Below are 17,008 nucleotides of genomic sequence, written 5' to 3'. Positions count from 1 at the left end.
TTGGCAGGACGAACACTGCTGGAAAAGCTCTTCAGCCAGCAGAAAAATGCACCACAAGAAGAAGCAGAAAAACTATGTTCTCGCATTATTGCAATGGGTCTTTTACTTCCTTTCACCGACTGCTTCAGAGAACCATGTAATCAGAGTGCCCAGCAAAGCACACCCACGTTTGATGTAAGTACTGAAAAAGTTATCTTTTGTCTATTTTGCCAAGCGGCACATGATTTATCAATGGCTCATCAGTCCTGAGAGGATTCTGTTAGTCCTTTTAATGAAAATTGCCCTTATGAGAGTGGCCAGACATTTTTCTGAGCTCAGGTGTGCACACTTTCGTATCCAAGTAATCGTAAGTTTTAAAAGCTTCTCCCATAACTTGATTTCCTAACTTTTTGACTCATATCTTAGTCTTCTATACTGTTGTTTATCCATTGTTTTCATTAAGTCTTTTTCTTTGAATCAAAGCGCTCTGTAGGACTATGAACGTTTCAATCCAATAGCTGCTTCACCAAAAATATAAATTAAAGGAACAACAGAAAACAGCATGTCACAAAACTTTACAGAACCCAAACAGGATGTCTATGCTAGATAATTTTTTTCCCCCTGAAAAGACTTTTGATACAAAATAGTGCAGAGGTCAGTGCAAATTTGCTGGCATTCCAGCTACAGTGTTATCTGTGCCTTTGGGCTTTCTGGCCAGAGTGCTGTTATTGGTGGTGTTTGCATACCTGTTACAAAACTGTGGTGTAGACATCACCTGACACACTTTTCCTTCCTTTTGGATAATGAATTTAACATTAGGATGTCTTTCTATTGTATGATACTGTATAACCCATGAAGTTTTACAGTGAACTAATTTTTATGATCCTTAACATTAAATTTTATCTTTGACACTTCTTTGTACTGGTTTATGTGACTGAAGATAATCAGGGTTTTTCTCTTCACTAATTAACTCAAAATAATGTACAAATATTAACTAATCTACTTAATACCTTACTGGTATAGTTAAGATCATCCTTATTCTACACATTAAGCTGAAGCTTGGTTAGAAATACTTAAAAAATGATTGGCATAGATATGAGAGAACATGAGTCTTTTTAACTCTTTAAAGCTTTCTCATCTTTCCTGAAGAATGGTTTAACACAACTGGTGAAGGGAAAATGGGTAGAATAAATTTGTCTGATGAATTCTTAAAACAAACAAGCTTTCCTAGATAACCTAGCTTATCTACAAAATCATTCCATGATCCCTCTAACAATATTCAACCTTTATGGTTTTTTTTTAAAAAAAAACAATGTTTAAAACATTTTCAAACTGTTTTTTGAAATTAATTGAAAAATGGAGTGTGACTATAAAACCGAAGTTATTCAGGCAACTTAAAATCACACACCATCTGAAAGTGTATGTGGTTAAATATACTCGATAAAGTTACTGGAAAAGACACATTTTTTTATTTTTCAGGTTGTTTAAAACAGTCTGGCAATGTTTTCAGTTCTCCTGGTTTTACCGTATATTCAGCTAATCTCTTCTTTAAAGTATTGAATACAATATTCTTTTTAAAAAAGTTTATCCTTACTTATAAATAGATTTTATCAAATTAAAAGTTTGGAAAAAAGCAGAAGAGGCTCTTTTGTTAACTGGTATACCGTGCTTTGTGTGAGTAAGAGAATTATTCTACTTATCTTTCATTGATGGTATCCAAGAGGACGGACTTTCTGAAAAGAAACTGTAGCCTAGCCTAGTACCATGTGAACAGTGTGTCAAAGTCAGCAATTTAAGATATTGCTGGCTTAGCAGTGATCTTAATTTGAATTGGTCTATCAGTAAGCCACAAATGCTCTGTTACTATTTTTCTGTATAAGTCCCCTTAATAGATCATGCTCCTGTAAAACAATGTCAGAAGTGGTATAAAGTCCCATGTATGTGTATGCAACTAGTAGTGCATCCTACTTCAAAGGAGTCTACATCTGTCTTGAACACTAGCATCTCAACAACTGAATTTCACATGGTACAAAGGTGAGAGCTGCTGCTATTGAGTTTGGGAGTATGCTTCTGCTTCAGCCTTGGTGACCACAGTACAGGAACACCTACCTGTTTATTCATTACATGCCCTACAAAGATGAAAATGTTTAGAACTTGAAGTATAAACCCTAGTGGCTGAGAACTTCAAAATTGGGCTTCACCTAGCTGATTTTGCTCCTTAGAGTGAGAAAATTATTATCTTACAGAAAATAAATGCTAATAGTTATGTAAGGAAATGAAACAATTAACAATTAGTGTGAAAAAACTTATGGTGGTGCTGTATATTACTTAAAAAAGGACATGTAAGATCTGTGACTCATTTCCCCTCTTGATCTCTCTCCATGTCTGTACTTTGCTTTTTTTCTTATTTAGGTTTTCTTTTTTTTTTTTTTAATGCATTAGAACAGGATTTTAATGTTGATCTAACCATTGATTTCAAAGACAGAGGAATTAGACTAGCCTTAAGTAATACTTATATTTCACCCATCTAGAATTAGGAGATACAACAACTTTGACCTTACTCCAAAATTGGGAGCATAGCCAGTCCCATATTCTTCCTTCATCTCCGAGTTCATCAGATGTGCCTCCAGTTCCATCCTGGATTGCCTCCAGTTTGGCTGGTGTCCTTTTCACTCAGCTGAAACTGCCATCAACAAAGCTCCTGTAACGCTGTCCTGGTCCCAGCCAGGTTTGTCTGCCACCTCACTGCCCTTCCTCCCTGCTACATGCAGCTCTGGTGCTTGCTTGTTCCTTAATGTTACTGATTTGGCTGTTTTGATTTTTGTCTTAGTCTGGTTCTTATAAAGTCTCTTAGGTCACTCCTTTAGCATGTTTTTTTGCAGAATTGCCAACATTTTTTCCACTGAAATCCTTCCTTGAATCCCTCCTTTTCTCCTTTTGTGACTGATCCCATGTATTTCTGAGCTTTAACTTACTATTTCTTTTATGTTGAATAAAATCCATGATTCCCCTTTTGCTTAAGTGTGGTCCCACAGACTTTGTTTTTTGAAGATGTTAGGTTACAGTTTATGAAAATAATTCAGTAAGTTTTGTTCACTCTATGATCTATTGCTCATGGCTTGAGATGAATATAAACAGATTATTTAAAAGTCCTATTCTCTCACTCTGATCTGTTTTTCTGGATGTCCTCCAGTGAATTTAATTTAACATGGCTAATGCTGAACTCTCTGCTGTCTTGAAATGTTTGCAATTGCACACTCTGATTATATTCTCATCTTCTTTTTTACTCATGCCCAGTGGTCACCTCTAGTTCTCCCTGTCTTACAACTGTGTATCCAAATCTTGTGTCTGTTTTCTCGGTAACATACACGAGATCTGTTTTTTTTCTTTCTCCTGAGACATTCCAGCCTTCAGTGTGGGCCTCTGCCTCACCCCATTACATAGTTGTACACAACCTCTTTTACTTTTCTCATTGGACCTTATTTCTTTCTCTTCCACACTGTCTGAATGCAATTAGGCAATGCATTAAGAATAAAGATAAATTTCACAGCTCTTAGTTTCTTGGGCTAGCATTATAATGGCTCCTGGACGCCAGTTTAAAATAAATTCTTAACACTTGTATTTCTGGTGTAGGTTACGCTTTGTGGATGTGATGCTTACTCCTTTGTTAGTATATGGCAAACATGAAGGACCAACAAACGCCCAGTGAAAGCATAAATCTTCAGAGAACTAGCAGCTGTCATCACATTTATGCTGAGGACAGTGTCCAGTTTTCAGAGGCTTATAACTTGGTCAGATTTTGGATAGATTTTAATGATGATTGGAAATGGCATGTTCCTGAAGTATCTCTGACCTTTTTGTCAAATTTCAAGTCAAAGCCCAAAGGATAGAAACTTTAAAACTATTTTAAGAACTTATGAGAAAACTTTCATGTTCTATCTTGGCCCATTTTATCAATTATTTCTTTCGAAACAAATTGTGGCAGATGCCCAGAAAAAAAGATTAGTCTGAAAAATAAAAGTTGAACAAAGTTTTAAAAGTAACAGAAGTAGACAGGGCTGGGATTTTTAAGATGTTTGCTGTTGAGAAGCAGTGGAAGCTTTCACTATAGCTCTCCCTAACTACTCTTCTTATAATGTAAAGGGTATCTTAAAGAGTAAGTAAGTGTACAATGGCAGATTCGCTGTCTAGAAATATGATGCCCTTTCTGCTAGTTTCCTCTCTTCTGGAGAGGCTACTAATTATTGTCTCATGGATGTCATGACTTCTTACTTCTCAGGCTATCTTTACAGCCTTTCATTCTTCTGCTAGTATAGTATTTTATAAAAGAAAAAAAGTTTTAAAAAAGAAATTAAAAAAAAAGGCCAAGCAAGTAAATGTACAACTTGTAGAAAGATAGATTAGCAAAAGCCTATTCAAAGAATCTTCTCTGAAAAATTGCTTGTCTTTTGAATAACTATTGCCTGCTTGCCTTTTAAATTTTTTCCTTTTTAACAGTTGTGACTTGTTCAAGAAGGCTTCTAAAGTTTCAAATTAAAATAAAATATCCTCTGACTGAAAGATATGTAAGAAATTAATGCTTTGTGAAAAACTGTCAGTCCCACATGACTGTGTCATGTTATTAAATAATCGTATTTCTGTAGTGCAGGTGTAGTCCTAAGCTTTTTAGCATGTTACCTCATTATATTATCCTATTAGAGTAAAATAAACACTGGCTAAACAGTGCACCTTTGGCAAGAATGTAACCACAGGCAAGTTTTGCAGCCACCTGTTGGAGGATCAGAATTTTCAACAAGTAGAGATCTCATCTGCTTAGCTCCTCTGCTAATGACGTATCACAGAAGCTAGAAGATGATTGTCTTTGGAGAGCCATCAGTAATGTTTATAAATTATACACATTTGCATTAGTTTTTAAACTGTTCATACACCAATAAAAGAAGGTGACCTTTTCCTATCAGTGCAAGGCAACTTTATTTAGCTTCACTGTGCTATTAAGAAATATTGACTCGGTGTTTGCATTTCATCCAGTAGTTGCAATTACTACGTTGTAGATGTCTAGTCCTTAATTATGACTTCCCATTCCAGTTTTTCCAGTTCATACTGTGCAGTCTTAAGCTATGGGCATTTTTTTCCTTTCATAGCAGATTTCTGCTTTTTTTTCTGACAAGCTTTCCAAGTAGTTTTGTCTGTTGTTTCTGAACATTAGGTTTAAAACACTTAAATTCTCAGTGAAAACTTAAATGATTTTGTGATAGAGGCTTTCTATTATCATTTCGTAAGTGCTTTTGAGAAGAAAACTGAGCATGCCTTTGTATTCATACTGTACTCCTTGTTTGGGGAACTTAATCTCTATTGCACACTGAAGGGTCCAACAACTACTTGTGGCACTAAGCAGCGATATCTTCTTCCATACGCGTCTGAAATGCATGCTAAGCTTTCATCTTTCTTTAGTTCTAGTGTCATTTTGATTGGACTAGCTCTCTTTACATCTTTTTCAGTGCTTTTATTGAATGCTGTTACTGTGTTGAGTACTGCTGTTAATGCCTTCTTGATTTAGAAATTATTTCAGCATATTTTATAATGAAAGAGCTAAATGGACATCTTCTGGAGGGTGTCTTTCTTTACTGTGTTATGATGTGAATTTATACATAGGTGTGTTTGACAGTTTGGGATAGGGACTCTCCATTGCGCTATTTGTAGTTATGATGCCTAACTAAGTTGTCACCCGTTTCTGAAATAATGCTTCCACAAGGAAGCAGAGAGCCAGACAGTATAAATGGGAAATGCTATAAAAATGCCTGTTTTCCCATTATCTCCTGGCCACCTGTGGTGATGCAAATGCCTTTTAAGGAAATAAAGACACTGTTTTCTTTGTGCTGAGTAGTAGCAGATGGTGGGACTTTGCAGGTCAGTTGGAAAAGGAGTTAGTGACATGAAGACTTTACTTAATTTTAACTTATTTGCACTGTGTCTGAAAACTAGTAGTTAAACAGATTGCAGACAGACTCCTTTCTCAGAAGTCAGAGCACCAAAATACCAGTGATCAGTTTCCAAAGAGCAACTTTCCCAAGAATTGACTTCAGCTAGAACTTCTCTTCCAAACTGCAGCACAAAGCTGGCAACAATGCAGCATTTCTTCAAGCATACTTTCAATGCTCAGGAATAAAATGTGTAAGACTGAACGTAGTCCCATCTTATGAAATTTGTCACGGCAGTATATTGGGGGTCAGTAGTGAATAAGACTTTAAAAGTTAACAAGTGAAAATTGTGAAATAGAGCAGAGAAAACGGATTGTTAATCTGCTGTCTTAATCTTTGTTTGTCGTGTAGGTTACCATGGCAGTTGAGTTTGGCTAAATCAAAGCCCTCATGTCTCCTCTTCCTTTTCCATTACCCAATCACACTTTGTGACACTTTGTCTTTTGTGGTGAGCAACTCTGAATATTCCTGAGAGTAGTAAAATGGAAACAGTTAGATGATCACTGGGCTGAAGTATTCCTGTTATGCTGTTTCCCTGCTTCCTTTTTTTTTTTAATTTTAATTGCATATTTATTTTATAATTGTTACATCTGGCCCTGCAGTCTTCTAGCCTTCTCTTTTTCTTTTTCTTTCTCCTTTCCAGTTACTTGTGGTGATGTTACTGTGTACACTTTCAACTGAGGTATTTTATATGTAGGATGTTGCTAGGTTTTCATGCTTCTTTTTGCAGAGAACATTGCTTACCTGCTCGTTATTCTGAAGAACTGCTTCAAGAGGCATATACTGGATTTTAAATTTACACCAGCTGTTTAAAATTTTCAATATCACTGTGCATAGGGTGAAGGTGGTGGTCAACCTGTCACCTCAAGAGATCTTTATATTTTGTGACTTTATGTACATTAGTTCACTTTCTTAAGAATGACAGTCATAACACAATGTCTTTTTTCTAACTTGGAATTGAGAATACAGTGAGAGTTGAATTTGTATACATTGCGTGTCTCTTTTCAAGAGGAAGTTTTTACAGCAGTAGTAATCACCTTTTCAAAAGGAATAGAGGTGAAAGGAATTTTTTAATGAAACATATTTCTTTGGAAAATTCAAATTTCTCAGAATCCAAACTTATTGCAGAACTGTGTCAGTGTAAGTGAAAACAACTCCTGATGGAGAAGCTTCTTGCCTCAGCTTAGAATTTCTGGAGAGAGTGAATGAGAGAGGACACACCATCAGGTGGTCTAAGAAACAGCTGATAACCTAGTGGTCTTGGGATGTGGTCTTCCAAGTGGAAGTTCAAGTCGGATGTGTAAAAAGGCTAGATTTTGAGGTTCTTCTGTTTTACAGAAAGCTAGCCACTGTTCCCTCTTCCAAGGAAAGTTTGTTGTAAGCTCACCAGTTCAACCTATTGGGCTGTATTAAATGTAGAACTTACTGGGGAATAGGAAGACCAAGACAATAACTCTGGAATCGAATGAGAATAGATGTGGAAATCTGAAATTTAGTTTCCTGATATCTTTTCCCCATCAGGGCCCTAACTGCAGGGCTATTGGCTCTATGGTCTCTCATATCCCCAGGATATGATGTTGAATCCTGAGCAAGGTTTGATGGGATCAAGCAAGTTTGTTCTGTTTTGTTGAAGAGGTTGAAGTCATTTCATGGGAAAGAAATGTTTCATGGTTTTTTGACACTTGAAGTGTTTTTAAATGAATTGTTGAGGCACATCTGTTTTCTGAAAAGAAAAAATTCACTCAAGTAAAATGCTCATGCATCAAATTTAGTTCATGAGGATAAAGTGCTACTTCAGCCATATATTACAGTATTATGACTGACTTGCTGTTTTTCAGCCTTGGAAGGCATCTGTGCTCACTAGTACAGCCAAAGGTAGTACAAGCCGAGAGCCATGTTTAATCACTGCTCTGGTTCTGTCAGTGGTCAGACAGAGCTTTGTTACTGAATCTTTCCACAAAAAGTAAACCGCTTTCTCCATTCTTGATAGTATTGATTTCTTTATTTTAAAAGCTGCTTAAAATAAAGCAGTCTCCTGCTGATAAGAGCATTTTGCGGTAGTCCAGCTCTAATTTCTCAAACTAAAACCTTGCTTGTCCAATTAACTATTTATATGCAGTGGGAACATGCAATTGGCTTTCTTTCGTTTTAGAGGTTGTATACTTAGTATATTAGAATAATTAAACTTCCTGACAGGAAAAAAAATATTCCTTCCCTGCACTTGAAATAGTCTAAATGACAAGCAGTTATATACAAATGTGGAACAAGCTGTTTGGAGCTCTTAGCCTGGAAAACACCTTCTGAGTCATGGAGTCTGGCCCCTGCTTATCCCAAGTACCATAAAATGTAATTCCTCTATGAGTTTATCTAGTTTCATCTTAAATGCAGTTATACTTTTTCCTCTCCCTGCTCCTCCAGCTCTTCTCACTGGAAGGCTGTCCACATCCAGACTGATTTGAGGAGTAGGAACCTTCCCGTAACTACACATGCAGACATGCCAACCCTTCTGTCCTCCCCTCTTCAGGATAACTTTGAATGTTTGGGATTCTAGTGAAAAATTGTTCAAGTTTACTATTTGAAAATAAATGTCCTGCAAAATAGGGCCTGATTGGATCATGGCTTAACACAGGAGCCATCAGGGTAGTACCAATTCACTCTAGTGTAAGAAAGTTTAGAGGTACTGCTAATGTGCTTCCCCCACCTACTGTTATGCTGAGTTGAAGAGCAGAGGCTACTCCTGATAGCAGTGTGCTTCTGTACTGCCCTACCTTTCCCATCTCAGCACACGTGATCTGACTGCACGTTTGTTTGGTTTTTTTGAGAATTGGCAAAATACTTCTCATCAGATTTTTTTCTCTAGTGTAAGAAAGTTTAGAGGTACTGCTAATGTGCTTCCCCCACCTACTGTTATGCTGAGTTGAAGAGCAGAGGCTACTCCTGATAGCAGTGTGCTTCTGTACTGCCCTACCTTTCCCATCTCAGCACACGTGATCTGACTGCACGTTTGTTTGGTTTTTTTGAGAATTGGCAAAATACTTCTCATCAGATTTTTCCCCCCCCCTTGATTCTTACATTGCTAATTCCTGCTTTTGTAACCAGTTTGGACAGATTTGTATACATTTATTGCTCTTTCAACTCCATCTCTTGTACCTCTTTTAAGCATTTCTCACAATGGCTATCTTTGTCCTTTGAACTGGAAGCAGATAAACAGTTGATTAAAAACTGAAGTGGCGTTGAACAGAAGGTTGTATTACCTGCATATCTCCAGGAGCAATACAGCTGCCAAAAGCATATGTTCAAGGTTACGCATTATATTCATTCAGTGGGGGATATACTAATCTCTAATTCAGTCTGTGGTTTGGGGAACAAACCTGGTCTCTGTGTGAAAAATGTGACCCCTTTTCTGAAGGCTCAAGGTCCACCAGTATGCCTTCTGATGTTGGCTGCAGCTCTAGCTCATGGCCCTAGTTCTGGGTCCACCAGCCTCTTTCTATATGTCATTTGCTAGAGGCCCTTACTTTGACTAGCTTACAGCATTGGGTTCCATCTTCAAAGATGAGCTGGAAAGTATATCTTTAGCTCAAGCAGTGAGGGAACATAATTAACATTTAATATATTATGTACCTGAAATGTAACACTGTGGTACCAGAGAATGAAGATTTGTTACAAAAAACATTCTTTGTGCCTACTGAGAGCTGGCTGGGAATACAGTGAGTTAAACTACAGACCTGACTCTCTGTGACTCTATTCTAAACGCTAGCATCTATAAGTGGTAGAATGTCTATTGATTAGGTACCATCAGATCCTGCAGGCAGTTTGCCTCACCCACGTGCGAATGCTCTGCAGTTTTAAGAACCAGTGGAAAGTGCTGTGTAAGGATGTGTGGAAACGAGAAATCTTCTTGACATCGTGTTTAGTGCACTGGACTCAGACAGCTTTCAGCTCTCAATGTCTGCCCAGAAATGAGTCCGAATAAATAAGACTGGGATCATTCATTACAAGGATTTTTTTTTTTTTTTTTGCCCCAAAAAAAGAAGTGCTTTAAACACTAAATAATGGAGTCTGAGAAAGATGAAGTGGAAATTCCAGACATATACAAAGCTTGATCACGGTAAGAGTATTCACTGACTGTACTTACAGTGATATCTAGTAAAAATTGCCTCTGAAATTAAAAGATTAAAGGAGAAAAAGTTGGATGTGGAAATCCAGGTTTGTGGATGCTTGTATTACAATTATTAATGGTAAAAGCAAATCTGGATATTTTTATTTGGATTATTTTTTTCTTTTGCTTGAATAGTACTTCAACATCATAGAATTGACTGCATATATCTTTCTTCAAAATGTTCTAATAATCATGCAAATTTGTGGCATTATCAGAATTGGAAAAGGAGAAATGAGATGGGTTGGTATATGAACTGACAAGGAGCTAAAGACAAAAGGTAAAAAAGACTAGATTTTGGACAGTATCTTGAGTGAGTAGGAATTAGGACATTCAAATGATTCATCTCTTTTGAAGGGCATGAAAGTGGAGACAGGGCTAATCTCTTCCCATTTTAGGTGTAGTTTATGGACTATCAACTTGAAGTCCAGACCTTCAGACTACCTTTCTGTCATGAGAGGTTTTCATATTTTAAATTATGAAGTTTGCAAGTAATCTGAATGTAGCTGTTGTTAAATACCTTGTTTATATGTTGAACACGGATACATTTTGGTTGTAGTGCAAGTCCCTTCAAGGCATTTTTGCATGTTTCTGCTTACCTCTAAATTTCTATTACATGATGAGTCTATTCCATCATCCTTCTCTATGTTGAATAGTGAATGAAAAGAATCCCAAAACAAAAAACAACAAAACCAAAAAATACTGTCTCTTATACTCACAAACAAATCTCCCATGCTGGGTTAGGAGTCGGTCATGGAGATGTGTGATGTCTTAATTTATAACTGTTCATGGTTTATATGCTGTAAATTCTAACAGCAAGAACATAGGTACTTCATATTTTATTACCTCATAATGTATCCCGTCTGTACAATAATTCTGAGACATACCATGATTTTTTTAATACATCTTAATTCATGTAGACTAATCATACTTCAAAAATTTGTTGTTAAATGATCGTAATATATCTTTCAAGAACTGGCATGGTGAAATATCATGTCCAGGAACAGTTTAACTGTTTTTCTTCCTCATTCATGCTATGTCAATATTATCTACAGTTGTCTTCTGTTTTATTGCCCTATAACCCTACATGTAATGCTGTTGAAAGTTGACTGTGCTTACCCAGCTAACGCTCTGTAGAGCTGCTTCTTCCCTGTGTTCCCTGGACTGTGTAAGGAAGTAGAGCAGGCAAAAAAATTTTGTTCTGGTTTGCCTCGATGACTTTTCTGAATCTTATTTTCCTCTGCGTTTTTGAGATTTGGATGGTGCAGAGACAAGACAAATAGCAATATCCAGCACTTTTTCTTTTTCTTTACACAATATGTACAGTACTGGAAATTAGGCAGAAACCCCAAAATATATATCCTCTATAAAGCTGGAATTAGACAAAGGGAAAGTACTAAGTTACTGAAAGAACTGCATTAATCAAGCCTGTTCAGATGTTCAAATGCAGTAGCACGGTAATGGGAAAAGGATAAGCTTTTCGAGGAACATAGAGTTCAGGGCTATGTAAAGAACCTGATGTGATTTTGTATTAAGCTTTTTATCTGTTTATTTTTACCTTTATCTAAGGTCTGTGTATGTGGCTGGATTTTTGCCATGTTTTTCATGCTGGATAGTTCTAAAGAGGTTCCTTTGACCCTGACTGTTTGAGGCACCCCCTGTAAACCAAAACTTTGTACTTTATAACCAGCATTTTTCTGTTCTAAGTAAGTTGCTCTCAATAGAATATTATCATTCCTATCACAACTTATTTTTAGGCAAGTAGAAGCTTAGTCACATGGAATAGCGATTATCCCCCCCAAAAGTCGTAAATTACTTTGTTCTTCCCCCTGCATGTCTCTTCAATGTTTAGTATCTGTGTAAAATTAAAAAAAAAAAGGTGTTAATCTAAAAATGAACTATGCAGCAGGACAAATATATATTGCCAGTGTTTTACTCACGCAATAGCATGAATGAAGTGTAATGAACATGATCTTTGTAAGAAGATATTACTGTGTGATATGACTGTATTTTTATCCTGTGACTTGATTTTTTTTTTTCCAGTTTTGTACTACAATATTTGCATATTTCCAGATCACTTACTAGGATACTCATGCAATTGCTGTGATTGATCTCTATAGAGTTTACAGTATTATAAAGAATTAATCATAAGGTGTGTATGTTGATGCATACTGGGAGTCACAAGAAAAACTACTTGAATTGTGGTCAGCTAAAATCTTTCTGTTGGCTTAAAGCGTAAGTTTGCCCTAGTTTTCATCAGACAGTCTGGATGTCTCCTACTTTTAATAAGTGAATCAAACTCAAAACTATTGAGTAATAAGGTTATAATCTGATTTGAGCCCAGAGGATTGAGAATACTTTTAGCTGTTGGGGTTTTTTTAATTTTATTCTAAAAGCAAACCCACCTTTTTAGCTGCCTTTCTATGAATATGGAAATGTAAATGACAAAAACAGGGTTGCAAAGAATAAATATCTCAGATTAATTTATGCTGAAATAATCCTGCTTCTTTTCCTTGCTTGTGCATTTGGTGTAAAAAGATTATATAAAGTGTGGACTGAAATATTTTTCTCTAACCTATAAACTAGCCATATGTAAAGAAGTACAGTCATGATGGACAGAACCTGTTATCTCTCTAAGGAAAGAAGTGGCATAGAGTTCCTTATGCTCAAAAAAGGTGCTGAACTGTGTTCTAGCATCTCATTGTGCTGTAGATAACTAAAAGATTAGATTTTCTATTGTTAATAGAGGTAATTCCAAAACTGAAACATTAAATTCTTTTCATATAGATTTATGTTAAGTCTTTGTCAGGAGATGAAGAGCATAAAAACAAGAGTGCCTTGCTATAGAGGTGGATATCGAGCTATTTATGTTGGAAACAAAGGCTTTGATACTTTGAGCTTGTCTTTCTGTATGAACTTCTCAACTTTTTTTTTTTTTTTTAATAACTACAGCAAGACCAGCTTTATACTTGGGCTGCAGTTAGCCAACCCACACATTCATCAGATTACATTGAAGGAAGCTTTCCAAGGAGAATTCCATCTGTGTGGCCCCCACCCAAACCTCCAGATGAAGAACAAAGACTCAAAATTACAGAAGAAGGTATAGTTCTTAGACACAGACAAGATATATGTATGGCATGGGGGGGAGCTGCTGTCTTTTAGAATCTGAGATATAAACTTAATATCTTATCTGCTAACAAATACCTGATTTTAAAGATCTTGGATTAGCATCAGAAATAATGTTAGCTAGCATTAATCTAATAAAAAAATATTCAGCAAAAATGCATGCTTTTTGTTAACAACCAAGATGTGCACCTGGCATCTGCTGACTAATGGATTTTACCAGGGTTGTGACCTTTGTTCTTTTCCAGTTTACATACCTTCAGAGCCATGAAATATGGGTACTTTTCTCTTCTTAAAAATATGGAAAACTTCAGAAGCCCACTGGTGGTATACTGAAAGTTATTAGAGTGGTGTAAGGTATTCCTTTGTGGATTCAGCAGTCCCCTGCTGACAGAGAGGTAGGAAAAGTGTATCTGAAAAATAAATTGAGGTCTTGTTTACAAAGTCAGTTTATCTGAAAATTTGTGAGGTTACTCTACCAGCCAAATTTCTGAAGTCTTCTGCATACTCATTAAAAGCTTTGCTTAATCTGAGAATTAAAACAAACAAAAAACAAAATAAAACCTCTTGTAGCTGACAAAGAAATTTAGAAGATAATTTCAAACCTGTTTTCTGTTAGTAGTGTTGATGGGCAAATACCACAGATTCTTGGAGGCATAGCTCTGCATTAGTTGCTATTCAACAGCTCTCAACACTTTTAGGCTGCATTCATCCCCATGACCTCCATGGAGAGCCACTGGGTATTCTCAAATTTTCCATTTCCTACCACTCCTTTTTTTCATTGCTCAGACTTGAAGAATTAAGTCATTATTTCAACAGATCTCTTTGTATTGCTTGTAGGCTTTGGGTGGAGTTAATTTCAGATTTGCTTCTCTTTGGGACTTCTCTGCCACTTCCTCTGGAACACGAGCAAAGTATTCCTTGCATGGACACCATTTATCATGGCAACACTTCACTTTTACTGGTATCACTTATTCCAGCATTCACAAGCAAAAATAAGTGATGCCAGCAAAAACGCAATGCTGTTATTCTGTTTATGCTGTGGCTTTTACCAAAGCATCCCTATTAGTGGTCAAGGAAATATTTCTGCATCCATCTCACTGATGCAATTCAGAGTGTGGAATGCTGCAGTACTGGACTGTTGGGCTAGTCCAATTTTTGACTAGTGATCTACTATTTTATGCTGTATTCAATGAAAGTGCCGTCGTATGTGGTAATGAAATTCATTGCCGTGTACTCTGAGAGGACAGGTTCTGTTTCTCAACATGGAGACTTAGCAAATGGACATGTGATCAGAGTTTTTATGAACATACTCTGCAGTGGAAAAACAAAAGGGTGAATATGTTATTATTTTACTTTGAGGTTTTAGTCCAGCAGAGGCTGGTGGAAGTTAACAACAGTTTTGCTGCTCTAAAAGCTAGAAGAACATTGATTACATAAAATATTTTGAAATGTAAAGATTTTTACTATTTTTACCAATTTGGAAGAGTATTTCTACCAAGAGGATAATAATAATTTTTAAATGTATTCTTTTTATACATGTTTTTTTCCATCCTATGTTGTTCTATTTTATATACCTACTACATGGATGTAATATGTACAGTACTTGCCTGTTCCTTATCTCAGCCACTGCCCTCTCAAAAACTGCAAAAATATTAAGAAAATAGAATTAGAAATAAAATGGAAAATTGTATATTGTGACTATTTCTAAATGGAACATAAATAGTTCTCAAAATCTACTTGAGGCGCTGACACTTAAAAATATTATTGAAATTTTGGGTTTTGATGTAAATTTGCAGTGTAGGGCATGGAGGGAAAAGGAAAAAATTATAACTGTTCTGGATACAATTCAGGTAGATAAATAATTTAACTTTTTGTTTGATTGTTCGCATGCTTGCCGTGTGGAAGAACCTGGAGGTGAGTGAAGCCTGAAGGATAAATACCTTCCCCAAGATTTGTAACTAAATTATATTATGTATATGCACCTTTGAAAGGTGGAGGGGGCAAGCATCTTTTTAAAGGGTTTAAATTACTGTGTGCATAGTAGCTGTATTTTGCATTATATATAATTATTGCTGTATGGATTAAACAGATACAATATTAACATTAGAGACTGGTTTATAAACAAAAATGTCCATTTTAAACAAAAGTATTGATCTGGAGAGGAATATAGCAGGATATTTTTATATGTAGAGTCTTTATTTTTATTATACACATGTTAGCATGAGGACAATACTAGGCCTTCAAGTTTTAAGTAAGGCAAGAGGAAATTCTGCAATGTCTTGGGTAATCTGTTCCTAAATTAGCAAAGTAGTTAATCATCTGTTTAATATAGTATATATTAAATAGTTTTGCTGTGTGCTCTGTGACATGTGGAGTGTTGCTGGGTGTGAGGAAAGGGCTACTAGTGTGGTCGGGGGTTTTTTTTTTGTTTTTTGGTCAGGTTGGTTGGGGTTTTTTTTAGTTTGCTTGTTTTTTTTTTTTAGGTTGGCTATTTATTTAAAAACTGAAGTTTGGAAATACCTAATATGAATTTGGGTTCAAGTCAGCAGATACTTATGCCAAAAACATTTTTCAGTTCTGAATTCAGAAAAGCTTTTGGACAAAATGAGTCAATATCACCTATAAGATCAATGTGTATGCAACTAATTTTCCATATGAATACCCAAAATCTGTTTCTGTCACTTCTTATGGTATTTGACTCTACCGCTCTCACACCCTAGCACATTGCCTGAATCTAAACACAATAGGGTATTTGAAATTCAATTATTTTAATGCTTTGCTGATGACACTATTCCACTTAACATATAGGAAAAGGCAAGTATGCAGGCACTAGAGCCCAGGCACACTGTCTCCCATGTGACTGTCCTAACCACCTGGGCAGAGACTCAAAGATTATACAGCTTGTTCTACAAACGAAACAGTCCCAACACACTAAATATCTGTGTGAGTTTACACCTCAAAACCTAAGTTAGTCTTTCTAATGAAACTAGGCTTGTCCAGACATTTATTTCCTTTATTTTATGAAAAATTAGGAAAAAAAAAATGTTTGGTTTGGGCTAAAGGGAAGGTTTCATTCGTCATGTAGCACTTTTTTCCTTTCCTTAACTCTTTTTTTTTTGTTGTTGTGGTGGGGGGGGGGGGGGGGGGGGGGTTGGTTTTGGTTTTTTAGTTTTGCTTAACAAAGATGAAACTCTGTTAGTTTGCTGCAAATGGATTGTATTTGGTGAATTTTGGCAAACTAACCTTAAACTTAACTGCTCGTATCACCCTGAACTCAGCTTATATTTAGAAGCCTTCTTAGAACAAAACCTGTCTAAGGTAAAAATAAACCATACAATTCTGTGAAATTGTTAAATCTTGAAAAATATATAGGAGCAGCCTGTTCCTATTTTTTTTAGGAACTTTTGAGTAAGGGAGGTAGTTTGTGCCAAATTGCATAACAGGAAACATTACTTTCTAAGTTGTGTGTGCACATGTCTTGTCTAGTATTAGAACATTAGCAAAGAATAAAACCTGGTGTGAGCAAAGATCAAATACATCTTAAAGTTTCTCTCAATCATACAGAAATGTACAGTCACGTACACAGGCACTGGGGAGATCACCAATGCCCAAATACTAGCAAAGTTTTCCTGGTTTTGCAAATCAATTGAGGTAGGGTTAGCCAAAAAAAGTTCTCTTCCAGATAATTCGTAAAAAAAAAAAAAAAATTCTCACAATTGCTTAGTTTAAAAATGTTAATGCTCTTCCATTCCTTCGGAAGAGACAT

General features: G+C 36.1%; 1 protein-coding gene across 1 annotated transcript in view; it reads left to right on the top strand.

Moving 5' to 3' along the window:
• Window positions 1–17,008, top strand: part of FMN2 (formin 2) — a 168,708-nt gene that overhangs the window by 19,999 nt on the left and 131,701 nt on the right. The window contains exons 2-3 of the mRNA XM_019471242.1: window positions 8–174; window positions 13,069–13,216. Coding sequence (XP_019326787.1) covers window positions 8–174; window positions 13,069–13,216 — 315 coding nt within the window. The remainder of the gene's footprint in view (window positions 1–7; window positions 175–13,068; window positions 13,217–17,008) is intronic.

This window comes from Aptenodytes forsteri, unplaced genomic scaffold, assembly GCF_000699145.1.
Source record: "Aptenodytes forsteri isolate BGI_AS27 unplaced genomic scaffold, ASM69914v1 Scaffold10, whole genome shotgun sequence".
Classification (NCBI taxonomy): domain Eukaryota; kingdom Metazoa; phylum Chordata; class Aves; order Sphenisciformes; family Spheniscidae; genus Aptenodytes; species Aptenodytes forsteri.
This window is presented reverse-complemented; position numbering and strand designations above follow the sequence as displayed.